This window comes from Arabidopsis lyrata (genome assembly GCF_000004255.2).
Source record: "Arabidopsis lyrata subsp. lyrata unplaced genomic scaffold ARALYscaffold_4, whole genome shotgun sequence".
Classification (NCBI taxonomy): domain Eukaryota; kingdom Viridiplantae; phylum Streptophyta; class Magnoliopsida; order Brassicales; family Brassicaceae; genus Arabidopsis; species Arabidopsis lyrata.
In genome coordinates this window covers 16,554,735-16,569,906 of record NW_003302552.1, presented here as the reverse complement: position 1 = coordinate 16,569,906, position 15,172 = coordinate 16,554,735, and the positions used below count along the sequence as shown (strand labels likewise).

The 15,172-nt window shown below is 35.6% G+C and overlaps 2 protein-coding genes across 4 annotated transcripts; both read left to right on the top strand.

Moving 5' to 3' along the window:
• The first annotated feature begins 3,153 nt into the window (after positions 1-3,153).
• On the top strand, positions 3,154-6,168 carry LOC9317427 (probable WRKY transcription factor 35). Its single transcript, XM_021027359.1, has 3 exons — positions 3,154-4,186; positions 4,881-5,021; positions 5,625-6,168. Exons 1-3 carry the CDS (start codon positions 3,594-3,596, stop codon positions 6,166-6,168), a joined length of 1,278 nt encoding a protein of 425 aa, XP_020883018.1. The 5' UTR covers positions 3,154-3,593.
• Positions 6,169-8,014: 1,846 nt separating this feature from the next.
• On the top strand, positions 8,015-12,668 carry LOC9317426. Of its 3 annotated transcripts, XM_021027240.1 has the most exons (4): positions 8,015-8,843; positions 8,931-11,469; positions 11,555-11,636; positions 11,840-12,668. In XM_021027240.1, exons 2-4 carry the CDS (start codon positions 11,291-11,293, stop codon positions 12,488-12,490), a joined length of 912 nt encoding a protein of 303 aa, XP_020882899.1. In that variant the 5' UTR covers positions 8,015-8,843; positions 8,931-11,290; the 3' UTR covers positions 12,491-12,668. The 3 variants fall into 3 exon arrangements, with proteins under 3 accessions (XP_020882899.1, XP_020882901.1, XP_020882898.1); XM_021027242.1 differs by having other exon boundaries at positions 11,555-12,668; XM_021027239.1 differs by having other exon boundaries at positions 8,015-11,469.
• The last annotated feature ends 2,504 nt before the right edge of the window (positions 12,669-15,172 follow it).

Below are 15,172 nucleotides of genomic sequence, written 5' to 3'. Positions count from 1 at the left end.
ATGAGTTGAGAAAAGTCTTCTATCCCCAAACAAGATCGTTCATGATAACGCACTTTTTTAAAAAATTCTAACTAATTATAAATAGAAAATAAACAAATAACGTAATAATAATTTGAAGAAGTGATGTTAATATTCTTTTGGCACAAATTTGAGAATGTCAAAAATTAATTTCAATTTTTGCCGAAATTCACACAAAAAGTTCCCAAACTATATTTAACTTTTATCAACATGGAAGTTTGGTCACGTACCGGGTCGGTCTTATACTAATCAATTAATTCTTCAACTAGATTTTAACCCGTGGTATACCGCGGAATGATTTAATTTTAAAGTTAGTATAAAAATATATTGTAAATTGTATCGCCTTATAACATATTTATTTATATTATAGTTTACAATTATTATTAAGTAACGGTATACCACGAGTCCACTAGATAATTATTAATAAACTGAAGATTTAACCCGTATTAAAGCGGTATATAAATATTGATTCAAATTCATCCGCCATATAAATCCTTTCCAAAATATAACCCGTTCCGTAATTTCTTAACCCGTCTCGTGATTTGTTTTTATTTTAAAATTTAATGATTATTTATTGTATATGAAAGTTTACAAATCATATCATTTTCTAAAACATCTATATTTTAATAAACTAAAGATTTAATATGTATTAAAGTGGTATGTTTTATGATATTTTTAAATTTTATAAATATTGTTATTAAGTAACATTATAACACGGGACAATTTTTGGTTTTATACAATCTTTTCTAAATGAGACTGATTTAATATGTCTAATATTTGTGGTATTAAAAAAATAAGGATTTAATCCGTATTGAAGCGGTGAATTAATGATATTTTAATCTTTTTTATTATGTTGATTCAAAAATCCGTCCCGCCAAACCCGTCCGGCCAAAAAACTCATTTATCTTATTAATGTTCTTATTTATGATATGATTCTGAATCATTGTCTAAATATTTTAATCGATGTAGAACGTTGAACACACATTTTCGTCAATTGGATAATATATGTCCGTTTTTAAAATTACGTATATGCAGAAAAAATTGATTTTTTTTTACTATGTATTATATGATGATTCAAAACAGTTAAAAACAAATCAAACAAAGATGATAAGAGAATCATAATTATAAATCTTAATCAAATCTTGTAAATATCTAAATTATTAAATATGGAATATCCAGTGTATGAGTTGGATTAAATATAACCCGACCCAACAAATTTTTTTGTCAATGATTTTTTGAAACGGGTCGGATATTCAAATAATCCGGATACATTTTTACCTACCAGTCACCAAAGTTACTGTAAAAATACTAATATAGATAGATATTTACTCTGTTATTATACTTTTTTCTGATAATACCTTATTAGATTTTTAAGATAATCATATTAAATTACATTTTGTCATTTACGACTCTTCGACAGAAACGAATTCCTCGTCGTCTTTCATCTTTCCCGGTATAATTATATGCAAGCTAGTGATTTCTTCTTGATTAGTTAGTTAGCCCATAATCCTCTCCAATTAGATTTTTAAATATAATTTTAGTTATGGAGCATATAATAATCACTTAAATTTATTTATAATAAATTGCTTCTCTCTCTTTATTTAGGCACTAAATGGTAACATCAAAAATATATTCAGCCGAATTCAGCCAGATTCAGCAATTTCCCAGTCACCATTTGCATAAAACTAAATTCAGCTCAATTCAGTCAAATTCAGCAATTTTCAAAACTAACAGATATGTAGATATATTTATTTCTAGTAAAAATTCATATAATAAAGAATACACAACTCGAATTAAAATATTTTGGATATGAGAAATCACAAATCAAATTTATATTTTAAAATAAGTCATACTATACAGATACAAATACGATATTGAATCATTCAGACACATAAAATCACTACCAGAATAGACAAGAGACGAATTTATGTTCGAATAATTATAGATATTTGTGGATAATTTTAATAACTTTAAGCTAATCTAAAATAAATTTTTAAAATTCGCAAAAAACAACTCATACATATGCTAAAATATTTTTTAAATATCAAAGTTTTGATAATTCTATTAATCATTCTCGTCATATTATTGATTAAACTACTAGATGACAATAAATAATATAGATAAAATACTCCAATTTTGCTAACCAATATATTATTTATATTAGTATTAGTTTTAGATAATTTTAGTACTTATTTATTAATATAAGAGTTACTTAGACAATTAGATAATTTTATCTATTTTATTTAGATATTTCTTAGTTATTCTACTGATTAAGATTCATAATTATTTGACGATATTTTTCAATTTAAGTCTTAATTATTTTGACAGATTTTACTAAAAATCACAAAAAAAATTCAGCTAGATTCAGCAGATACCATTTAGAAATGTAAAAATTCAGCTAGATTTAGCTAAAAATCACTAAAAATTCAGCCAGATTTCGCAATTCAGCCGGATTCAGCCAGATTCCTTGGTTACCATTTAGACCCTTATTTTTTATGGAGTAAGAACTAATCAAAACTGCTTTATTTCTTATTTTTCTAGTCACCTGTAATTATGAAATGACCAGCAAAATGCAAGTCAACGGTAGTTGACTTGAACAATGCCAATACTCAATATCAGTAACGGATAACTTCTTCTGTTATATCTAGCTTAAGTCTATTAAAGATAAACGAAATAAATAAGAAAACAAAATTGGATCATAAATTATGAAATTATAAACCATTAATACATATATAATACAGCTATTATATATGGTTGGGGACAGAAAAAAATATACAAAAGAAATTCTCATATGATTCACTTTAATATAATAAAAAAAATACTTGTATACCTAATTCAAATAAATAAACAAATTCACATATAGACAAACTGATTTTTTGGTACTCAAGACAACAGAAAATTGAGAGGCAAATAATATACATTAAAAGACAACAGAAAAATGTATTTCAGAATGTTACGTGGCCCAATGACATTGGATTAAAAATGAAACGTACTCCGATAAATGCGGCTCTTTGCCGATCTCTTTACTTCCCAATCACTTGTTTTTTTTTTGTCTCTCAAGTGCAGCATCTCATTATATGCCCTTTCACATTATAATGATATACTAATATAGATAAAAAGTACAAGACTTGGCCGTATATATCTCGATCCATGAAATTATATTTTTAAATTATATCACTTCACCTCCTTAAGATATACTTATTGTTTATTAATCAGTTCATTATATATAAAGAGTACATAATCTGATCTCCCTCTCTCTCTAACTTGGAGAAGTTGTCGAAGATATTCTCATTCTGAAAAGTCAGCGTCCCTGTCTCGTTTCATCAACCATTCATCTTCTTTTTCAGCAACAAATTCACAAATTTTCCCCAAGTAAATAATCCAACATCACTGATCACCCTGTTCTGAAATAACTACAAAACGATCGAGAATTATAATAAGACTTCTCTCACGGATTCCTAATCATTTTTTCTATTTCTTTTTATTATTTTTGGAGTTTGTAAATCTTCCACTGTGTATAAATCTCATATATACATATAAACACGCATCATACTATCATAGGTATAGTATATATTATGTGCAGCGTCTTTGAGTTACTAGACATGGACAACTTCCAAGGAGATCTAACAGACGTTGTACGAGGAATCGGATCAGGACACATGTCATCATCCCCTGGACCACCGGAAGGTCCATCTCCGAGCAGCTTGTCTCCGCCGCCAACATCAGATCTCCACGTGGATTTCCCCTCCGCCGCTGCTTCTACCTACTGTCTAACAAATCCCTTCGGAGACCCGTTCGTAAGCATGACAGACCCTCTCATCCACCTCCCGGCCAACTCCGGCTACTTATCCGGCGCCGGAGATAACAAAAGCAACAACAGTTTTGCAATCTTTCCAAAGGTTTTTGAGGATGATCATATCAAGAGTCAATGCAGTGGCTTCCCAAGAATCAGGATCACGCAAAGTAACATCATCCACGATGCCTCCACGTGTAATTCTCCGGCCATAGCCTCCGCCGCCGCCGCAGCAGCTTCGCCGTGGGGGATGATCAACGTTGATACCACTAACAGTCCAAGAAACTGTTTACTGGTCGATAATAATAACAACACGTCATCATCCTCACAGATTCAGATCTCTTCTTTCCCTCGGAATCTCGGCATAAAGAGAAGGTAAGTTTATTAAAATTCGATCTACGTGATTTAATAATAATTTTTCCCTTCTTGAGTAAATGAGATCATTTAATGTTAGGTTCATGATAAAATATAATTTTTTTTTTTGGTGAAATCATGATAAAATATAATAACACCATGTCATTAATTATGAGTATTTCTCTTTGGAGAGTTTTCATTTATTAACGAATTACATACTACCTTTTTTCTTTCAGATTTTCATATTTGAACACTTGATTAGGTTACTCGCCGTTCTATCTTTTTGAAAATTAAGAAATGAAACAAAACAAAAAAAACTACTGGAAATAGCGCTAGGGTTTCGTTTTGTGTATGTATATGCAACCCTTTATAAAAAAAATTGAATTCTTACAATCGTCTTTTTCGGTTGTTCAATTTTAATTCTGTCGTTTTCCTTTGTTAAACTTCTTATTTTCCTTTTTTTTTTTCTATATAAATGTTATTATACTTTTATATGATTTTGTTTGTATACATCTTTATCTTTCAAATTTGAAAAAGGGTATACGCAGTAGGATATGTATGAAGTGTAAACATCATAAAAAAACGAACATCGACAATGCACCACATATCTAAAACCGAACTCCTCATGTCCCACACTAACATTGATCACAAAATTAGCTTTACATTACAACAATTAAACGTATACTCAGATAATATATATTGACGGTTGATTCAGGAAGAGCCAGGCAAAGAAAGTGGTGTGCCTACCGGCTCCAGCCGCTATGAATAGCCGGTCCAGTGGAGAAGTTGTTCCGTCTGATCTATGGGCTTGGCGAAAATACGGTCAAAAACCCATCAAAGGTTCTCCTTATCCAAGGTACACATATACATATGCTAATGTATTTATATATAACCCTATGCCTGTGACTCTGTTTAATTAAACATAATACAAACATAGTATTTATATAGATATAGAATAGAAGTGTGTTCTTTCAATAAGGAATGTTTTCTAACAACTTGAAAATTGCTGTATTATAATTGAAACGTATATGTTACTGGAAAAGTGAATTTTTGTAAGACGAAAAAGTAGTTTTTTATTTATCAACGATTGAAAAGAAAAATCACATTTAAGTAGGATCTACAACCATGCTTTTCCCTTCATCACAAACAAATATTGCAGGTGCAATCATGAGCATGGAACTATAAAGTATAAAGTTCCTATAATTTTCTACGGCGCACATTAAGCCCTTTATATGCCTTATTGTGACGTTTGATGTAAACTTATCTTATAATCATAATACATATTCCATCAGAAAAGCTAAGATATCATAAAGGTTTGTTTGTTATTCCTTGATCAATTGTGCGTAAGTGATCAACTGGGCAGCTACTTCTCATTTGTTACACATGTTTACCTAAAATTAATATGGTTAATTAAGTCTTTGATAGTTACTTGAATTAGGATTAATTATTTGTTTCTCAGGGGTTACTACAGATGTAGCAGCTCAAAAGGTTGTTCAGCTAGGAAACAAGTCGAACGTAGCCGCACTGATCCAAACATGTTAGTCATTACTTACACCTCTGAGCATAACCATCCATGGCCTACTCAACGCAACGCTCTCGCCGGCTCCACTCGTTCCTCCTCCTCCTCCTCCTCTTTAAACCCTTCTTCCAAATCCTCAACCGCAGCCGCCACTAGTACTTCTCCCTCATCCAGAGTTTCCCACGACAACAATACCAAAAACGAACCAAATAATTCCCACTTTCCTTCCTCTTCCACTCTTCCTCCTTATGTTGCCGCCGCAGTTAAGGAGGAGAACTTGGAAGAGCGTCAGGAAAATATGGAGTTCGATTATAATGACGTTGAAGATACATATAGACCGGAGTTGTTGCGAGAGTTTCAACATCAGCCGGAGGATTTCTTCGCCGATCTCGACGAGCTTGAGGGAGATTCTTTGACCAAAACGACGATTCCAGACGTTTTTAGTGATTTCTTTGACTCCTCCTCCTCCTCAAGGTCGTTATAAACATTCTTGTTAATGTACTCCTCCTCAAGGTCGTTATAAACATTCTTGTTAATGTATACATATTACATAGATATAAAATTATTCATGTAATTCGTTTGAGCCTATGAAGGGTAACCTCGTTAATTATTTACAGTACGTTTATCCATCTATAGTTAAAAGTTAAAAGTTAAAACATAAACCCCACTGTTTTTTGCGAGCTATGCGTGTTTTATTAAAGACTTAATTTCAATAAAAATTAATTTTTACATAATCAGAGTATTTTGGATCGAAACTTAAACTAATTTCCAAGGCATGTTAAAAACGAATTTATTTTTGGTTGGAAATGAAACATTATTTTACAAAGTTGACAAAAATTAATTGAAACTGTAATGGACAAATTAAAATTCAAAACATGATTTTTACAAGTCCTTAAATTCTAACTAGATACAATAAACTTAAATTTAAGAGGCGTAGATATTATCGTTGCGATTAAAGCTGTGCAAGCTTAGTAGTTCAATACTATGATCAAAATAACTATATGTATATATACATATATATATATGGATATAAGAAAATAGATAGTAGTAGTGAATGGTAATAATAATTTATCTTTTTGTTAAGGGATTAATTTTCTCTGTTTGACCATGCATGTGGATAATCTCGGAAGACAGGAAGAAAGCCCTAGTTTCATGGCTTTTCTTACGGGCCGAATTAAATGAGGATCCCATAATAATAGTTATCATCACATTGATAGTATAAAAAGGATTCAATCCAGTCCCAGGCGTACCCGGGGCTAATCTGTTCTCCGTATTTAAACAGACGTAACAAAACTCTTTATTTTCTAAAATAAAATCTGTTTATCAAAGCGCTTTTCCGATTGCTCAAGACATCTCTTTTCAAAATCCATAATAGAGTCCGACCACAGCGACCGAATTGATTATCTTCATGCATAAGTATACTGGATTACCTAGTATAAAAGATTGAAGTGTCTTTACTCATTCTGATTGGTAACTATGAATATGATGTTTGTATAATTTATTTGAGAAAGTAAACAAAAAAACAAATCTGCCCCGTTAAACAGAGCCGCCTAAACTATTTGTACAATACATTTTTTTGTTTAACGTGAATCTTATCTTATACCTTGCTGCTTCCTTGCTATATTCATGCGAATATGCGATACAGTCTTACAGAATAGAAAAATTAATGTTATTGACATATAGTTTTTTATATCAATAAATATTTGTCCATATAGTCTTGAACTGATCTGACTATTACGTCCAGCGTTCATGGTTTACCGTTAACTGAATTTGTGTGTAAATCATTTACAGTGGCATGTTAAAGAAAAAAGGAGCAAATAAAACTGTAAAATCAAAACCTATATACTATTAGAAGAGAAAAAATTCTAATACCCAATTTATCACAACTTTTTTACCAGGTCTGTATCCACCCACACAGACCTTATGTAATTAAAATAACAATTGAACAATCACCGCTAGGAAAGGGTTTTGACTGGTGGACCAAAGTAAACATAATGGAAAAGAAACAAAAAAAATTATTTTTATTCCATAGGGAAAGAAAATCAACTTGTTTAAATTTCCATTATTTTTACGGTTTTTCTTACTGTTGCAAAAAATTGATCATATGGGATTACGAAAGTATGTGGGATCTCAACTTTTGATCAAAAGTATATTGTAAATAGTGACCTTAAGTTTTGTCAAATCCATCGGTCTTTGATTGATTGAAAGAAAAGGTGCATCACAACTAATTTTTATTTAATTTTATAAAGAAAAGGTTTGATTGATGAGAGGGATGGAGAAAAAGAACAGTCGAATATTACACGTTTAATTAGAGTTATTTACATAAAAGGCATTTGTCTTAGCTATTTCTTTCATTATAGATACTTGTTTTGTACCTTTCGAAAACAGGCACTCTGCCCACGCGAAAAGTCATCCCTGTCCTCAGCCAAACGACGTCAGTGTTCACTGTAAATAACCAGTTATTTTATTCTGCAAGGGTTTACTGTTGGTGAATAGTAGTGTACCGGTCTCCAAATTAGTTTATTCACAATCGATTTTTCCACATTCGAATCGGAGTTGGAGGAAATAAATATGGTGGCGACGAGAAGTAGCCGGCTTCGGGAAGCTGAAGTCACCTCGGATCCGAGTCGGGAAAGTCCAACAGTAGGCCGTAGATCTGGTTGGCGACACATTGTGGATGCGGAGGAAAGGATAATTTCGCCCGCCATAAGAAACCGACATAGTTCTGTTGGGAACAAGAGACGTAGGCGGGAAGGCCATTGGCGGTACCAAAATTCGGAATGCCGCTTGAAACGGAGATGCGTTTCGCCAGTCGCAGGTCAAACTTGATTTAATCTTTGCAGTTCTTATGATTGCAACCCTCGCTTACATACGGGGAAGCATATTCTTGTTTGCTCGTTGTATTGTTCGTATTTTAGTGCATAATTAGCTAGTTGTAGGTGTATCGTTGGTGAATGTGGATTCTGCAGAGTCAGATGGTATGCTGTGCAATTCCCTCATTTTTAGTCCTCTTGTAACATCCACTATATTTGTCCCAAAATGTTCTTACATCTCGCTATTACTCTCTCAATGTTTGTTGTCAATGGCTACCAGATAGATCTTCTAATGACGGGCACGAAAGTGAGTCAAGTATGTCTGTCAACGTCTCAGCTTCTGAAGGTACTTGGTTCTTTTTTCTTCCCATATTTCTGGAAGCTTTTATGTGCCTATATCCATTAAGGTTATAAGTTTGCAACATTTGTGCAGTGGATGAGACAGTGAAGGAGATGTTGCCTCATAGAATTTTTGCTACGGATAGGTATCCAAGGAAGGGGAGGGTTAACTCCTACTCGAAGCCGCAATATTTGGTTGACATCTTAACCATCTTGGATGGAACGCCGGAGTTGGAGATCCTGATGAATTCTCCATTGAGATCGTTATTCTCGCTGCCAGTGCGTCGGTGTAGTTTGTCTGGCAAACTTGTGCATAACATGCTGTGTAGGCAAATTGTGACGAATAATGCAGAGGAAATTTGGTTTACGTTTGGTGGACACCCTTTGAGATTTTCTTTGGAGGAGTTTGAAAAAGTAACTGGCTTGCCATGTGGACCGTACCCGGACCAGTTAACCATTGATTCTAGCCAGCGTCAGGCAGAGGGTGCTGCACCTTTTTTGAATACTCTGCTTGGAGCTGAGGTGGATGTTACAATAGAGGGTATTGTTAACATCTTGAAGGCAGAACCTGGTATGGATGGTTGGAAAAAACTTCGGCTTGTCTTAATTGTCATTGTGGAAGGAATTTTGATATGTGGAACTCAACCAATACGGCCTGGTTTGGCGTACGTTGAGATGGTAAAAAATCTTGACTTTTTCTTGAGTTTTCCATGGGGTCGCCTTGCATTTGAGAGGACGGTTCGGATGCTACAGGTTGGGGACAAAATTTGTACGCAGTCAACTATTGTGAAGAAACTGAAACAGAAATCATTGGTTGTTCATGGCTTCCCAATAGCTATTTAGTTAATGATTTTTGACAGCATTCCGCTACTACTGCGATATCTTCCATCATATGATGATGCCCAAACTTTTTCAGATAGATTGGTGTCTACTTTACCACCGCTTAAGACCTACCATACAGAAAACATTTTAGCCGTGGAAAATGATGATCAGGTTAGCGCCTTCTAATTTTCTGTACATATATTTCCCTTCTGTCTCATTAATACCGTCATTACCTCTTATGTTCCAGCTTGAAGTATTCCAAAATATAAATCTGACTGCGGTGGACATGTGTGGCTCCATATCTGATGGCTCGTTTAGTGATCCAAATGTTAAGTATATGTTGAAGCTTATTCATGGAGGTTATTCCTTTAGTAAAGCTGACTGGGTAGGTGGTGATGATTCGCTGGATAAGTTGTGCATTTGCAAGAAAAAGTCTGACATGCCCTGTAATTGTGGGAGTTCGTTTGCGTATGATGACAAGGGCAAGTCAGCTGCGGGAACATGTACTAGCGGTGGTGTCGATAATGGAAGTGAAATTGCAAAATTGTGGGTAGAGGTTGCATGGATGAAGAAACTCCAGTGTTCATCAATTGGAATGTTGAGGGCGTCTATTGTATCAGATATATATTCACTTGTGGGGCTGACAAAGTGTTTGAACTGCAGAAGTTCACCTCGTATTTGTCATGCCGAATATCCTCTATCTGTGCGTACTGGCAGTGAAGCGTGTGGGGCACAAGCTGCTGAACTTCTTTATAGTTGTCACCAAAATGATTCTGTTGTTGACGAAGTGCTTCCGCAACCTCCTGATGCGCATAAGTTCTATCTGTCTCCTGATAATGTGAGGATCTTTCTTATTGTGTAACAATATCTTCTCATTCTTTCAAATTCAGCTCCTTCCATATCCATGTTGTTATGTAGATGCTTTGCTCTTTCTTTTGGTTTATTATGTTAACCTAGACAGTGTGGTGGCTTTTGCTTAGGTTCAAATTTGCACTGGAAATGTTCATGCAGATCTTTTACCAGGACAGGTGGTAAGTGAACTTCTAGTTTTACTATATACTATTGTTCAGTCCATTGTCATCGTCATTGGTTATACGTCTATGGCAAGATAGTTATATGCGCTATATTTGTTTTGCTGGACTTGTAACCTTGTTACCCTTACAGAATGTTGTCTTTTTTCAGTGTGACCTTAACTACGCTCACTGTTTCCATGGTTTGTTTTATTGTCTAGCCTAATGATCTTCTTCTTACTGAGAGTAGTCGATCTCAAACAGTATCTCCATGTAATGTACTCGTTCCTGCTCCAGCGTTGCATTGCTGTGATCGTGTATCTCAAAAGGTTAGGTTGAATTGCGTGTTTCTAATGACCTATTTCATGTACTTCTGTTTCATTCTATCCTTATTTCCGTTTTTAATTATCACATTTCATGCATCTCTTTTATGCTTGTTGTTTGTCCTGTTTTTACTACTTTACAGTTTCAGTAAAAAAGTGTTGTTGGTTTTTTTCTTACCAATCAGTTGCCCCTTCTATTTTCACACTCCCTTACTATTAAATCTGTTTTTCTTCAACTGTCCCCTGTACAGCTCGATCAATGCCGTTCCCACCTAAATCCTATAGATTGTACTCTTCCAATGCAGCTTCTCAGTGACAGGTGTAGGGTGCCACCTCGTAAGATATGCAGCGGCAGTCTTACATTGGGAAAAAAACATCTACTCAGTATACCCCTACGATGCGGTTACATCCCATTCCGTCCTCCTCAAACTGATCTGATTAGTAGGTTCAAAGAACAGCTCCATAAATACCGGAAATCGTATGTATCACACTTGTATTGTTTATTTTATTGTTATCTTACGTTTCCCTATGCTCATATATCTACCTATGAACACTTGGTATAGGTCATATGATATAGAAGGATGTGATGTTGGGAAAACCTTTTTCGCAGAGATATACACACCGGAATGCTGGTTATTTCGAACTGTCAGTGCTTTCATAACCTCACTCATCTTTTCATACTGTGTGCAACTGAGACCCCTTGTGCATCTGTTTAAAAATTTAAATATTTTGAAACAATTTAAACATTCTTTTTTACCTTGCATTAGTAGCTTTGATGCTTAAAATTTTATCTCCATCCAACTTTCCCTTGTTATGAACATGTCTTTCCTCTTTTTTGTGTCTCTCAGCATATCGACTTCATGGTTCGCGCGTTCTGGAATAAATGTGGCTCTCACCTTGCGTCCTGTAATATTGTTGTTCTCGACAGCCTCCTTACGCAGCTACTATCGGCACAATATTGTTCTTTTGTCCAGGCATGCAGCCCATCTACTTTTGTTTGGCATCCTCTCCTCGCTAGCTGTGTTGAGGGAACATTAGGGGATCGTTCGGAAAAGACAGGGTGGTTGAAAGATGTTCACACAGTTTACACACCTATGAATTGGGGTAACCGGCACTGGGTTTGTTTGGTAATCTCGCTTGACACATGGCATATAGACATACTTGACCCGTTGTTGACAGAGACATCTGACGTCAAGGTTAGCTCTTTCATGGCTCCGTTGGTAAGGATGCTGCCTCATCTTATTATGTCCGCCTGCGAGCCAGATGATATTGAACATGTGGACTCTACATTTTTTAGCTACTCGCGTTTGGATGGTTTAGCGCAGAATACGCGAGGTGGGGATTGTGGAGCTTATGTCATTAAATTCATAGAGATGCACTGCCACGGATATGAAGCCAATCATCTTTCCCATTTCAGCAACTTGATGGTTGATAATTTCCGGATGGAATTTGCTCTGGATGTTTACAAAGACTTTATCGGAAAATTACGGGTGCAATGAGTTCCTGAATTTTTAGTTTCTATCTGTCGCTGCTTCTATAGCTGTGTATGTCCACACTTTATTATCTATCTCCCCTCACTGTTTCTATTTCTAGTTATTGATGTTTGTATCCCCTGAATTTCCTTCACTGCTGTTAACAATGTCTATTTATTTGAACCAATTTGAACTTTTTCTTAAATTTTCTACGTTTGCCACCTTATACCATTACTTTTTGAACCCTTTTTCTTTTTCCTACAAACTTAGACTGCATTGCAGTTATTGCAAATTGCCTCTTACCTTCCCTACTCCCCATCTACTTGTTCCACTGTCCTAATTACTTCTGTAAACTTCTTCTGTCTCCTCTAACCCTCTAATCACATAATTGTTGGGTGTTAAATGTTGCCTGACTCCCCACTATCAACCACTACGACATAAATGTAGTTTTCTCCAACTCCAACTGCCACAAATGCATATATATGGTATACATCAGTATCAAATTTCATATTTCTTTCCTGTCTTCATTAATTATTAAAAAAAAATGGATAATCTTCTTGATGACCTAGCCATAGAAATTTTCCGGCGAGTCTCAGCCTCTGGGTTCACTAATCTTGCTCCAATGTTAACTGTTTCTAAAAAACAAAGTCAGCTTGCTTTCTCTCCTGGTGTCCTTCGTCTCCTACCACTGGATGAGTTCTTCAACAACGCTGAACTTATCAATGAAGGTTCATCATTCCGTTGTTTTTTCAAGAAATGTGTTGCAGCTAAGAATCCTGTTGCCATCTACCTTGAAAGCCTCCGTATTGCAGCCCAAACCGGGGACATTTCTGTCGCTATCGATATGCTTTTCTCAGTGGATGTTGTCTCAGATTACAACATCTTTGCGAGGGGTATTTTTCTCATCACAGCGGACTTTACCGAACCGGGAATTGCGACAATTTCTTATTTGTTTTCTCGGGTAGGAAGTGTTGCTCAAATGGACGTAATTGGCAATGTTGTCTACCGCCACCTTCTAATCTTTAGGCCAGTAACTAGAAGACTATTTGCAAATTTGAGGGTTGTTGACAGCATTCCTAGATGCCTTGGAGGGCACTGCACGGTTCAGAGTCGCTGTTTGAATTGCTTTCTTTTTTGGTTTGTAGTCAAATTCAACAATGTTCTACGTAGATGATCTTTGACATATGAGGACACCGTTGGTGCATTAATTTCGTTTTCTATGCTCAAGTTTTCTGTAGCATCAACCATTGTAAAATATTATTTTATGCCCTATCTGCTTATATATTACTCGGCACTATGTTTCATTTGCAATTTTATCAGGCTCATAATGATGTCTCGGTTGTTTTTTCCTGTAGCTTTAAAGTTCCAAAATTTTGGCTTTTTTCTCAACCTAAGCTTTACAGTTTTCATTTTTCGTCCCTATTATACTTGGTTTGCAATTTATCCACGCCATACTCATATTTTTCATGATTTCTCCCTCTTCCGCTTGGGTTTAGTATTCACCTTCTATGGTTTAGTCCTCCACTTCTTCCCTCTGCCTTCTCTACTTTGGACACTCACTGACAGGTTTTTTTTACCTGCTGCGTTTGGGTTAAATATTCCTCTTATAGGGTTTAGTGTCTCCACTTCTTACCTCTGTGTTCTCCACCCCGGACTTTGATTTTCCCCCGCCTTTCTCTGTTCCGTTTGGGTTTAGTATTCCCCTCATAGGGTATAGTGTTTGGACTTTTTCCCTCTCTGTCTTCTCTACTTTAGGACATTCATTGCCAGGTTTTTTTTACCTCATACATTTGGGTTTAGTATTCCTCTCATAGGGTTTAGTGTTTCAACTTCATAACTCTGTGTTCTCTACCCCGGACTTTGATTTTCCCCCTCGTTCCTCTGTTCCGTTTGGGTTTAGTATTCCCCTCATAGGGTATAGTGTTTGGAATTTTTCCCTCTCTACTCTCAAGTCCGGACTGTGATTTGTCCAGCTTTTCACCTCATCTCTGTATGTTAACTAACCACTTTCAGTAGATTAGTCTCTGCTGCTTTACCTCTGTTTTCTCTTTCTAAACTAAATGTGAACATGTAAAAGTCTGTTTTGTTTATCATTTGTTTTCATAGCTTAGGGGTTATTACTCTAAGTAGTACATTTGATATTTATGTTGAACAAACCATGAATACGCGTCTCATAGTGGGTTACATTATTCAATTCCACCTTAAGTTAGTGCAAACATAGGGAATATATATTTTACAAAAATAAGAAGTGCAGAAATTTAAAACATATTTTGTAAGACAGAACAACTTCAACACAGCTGCCTCACTCTCCGTGAGTACCAATAGGCAATGCAATCAAAGCAGACGTCGTCCATAGTGCAAGCAAAATGGACACAGTTAGGGACATCTCCGTGGGGGAAGGTAAATGTTGCATCGTAGTTTCCAGACATTGGTGGTTCAATATCGGCGATTTGTGCCATCACCCTTTCGCCTATGTCCACCATTTCTTCTAACCATCCGGCTCTCTCGGCCAGCAACGTTAGTGCCTCCATTCCCTCTTCGTAGTGGCCGCCACATATTGCGAATACACCAAACGCGAAACCTGCATAAGGAATGTACTCTTCTCCGGCGCGCATGAGCTGCAAGTTCTCATTAGACGGACCAAGTTTCACTGCTCTCCTGAGTCCCTCCACGTAACGCGCGGTGATGTTCCCCGCCTCAAAACATTTC

Excerpts from the sequence above, each read along its gene's own strand:
- LOC9317426 (XM_021027240.1), top strand. The coding sequence starts at position 11,291 with ATGCAGCTTCTCAGTGACAGGTGTAGGGTGCCACCTCGTAAGATATGC. Across the intron at positions 11,470-11,554 it reads CTCCATAAATACCGGAAATC|GTCATATGATATAGAAGGAT; the intron begins GTATGTATCACA and ends CACTTGGTATAG. Across the intron at positions 11,637-11,839 it reads AATGCTGGTTATTTCGAACT|CATATCGACTTCATGGTTCG; the intron begins GTCAGTGCTTTC and ends TGTGTCTCTCAG.
- LOC9317427 (XM_021027359.1), top strand. The coding sequence starts at position 3,594 with ATGTGCAGCGTCTTTGAGTTACTAGACATGGACAACTTCCAAGGAGAT. Across the intron at positions 4,187-4,880 it reads AATCTCGGCATAAAGAGAAG|GAAGAGCCAGGCAAAGAAAG; the intron begins GTAAGTTTATTA and ends CGGTTGATTCAG. Across the intron at positions 5,022-5,624 it reads AAAGGTTCTCCTTATCCAAG|GGGTTACTACAGATGTAGCA; the intron begins GTACACATATAC and ends TTTGTTTCTCAG.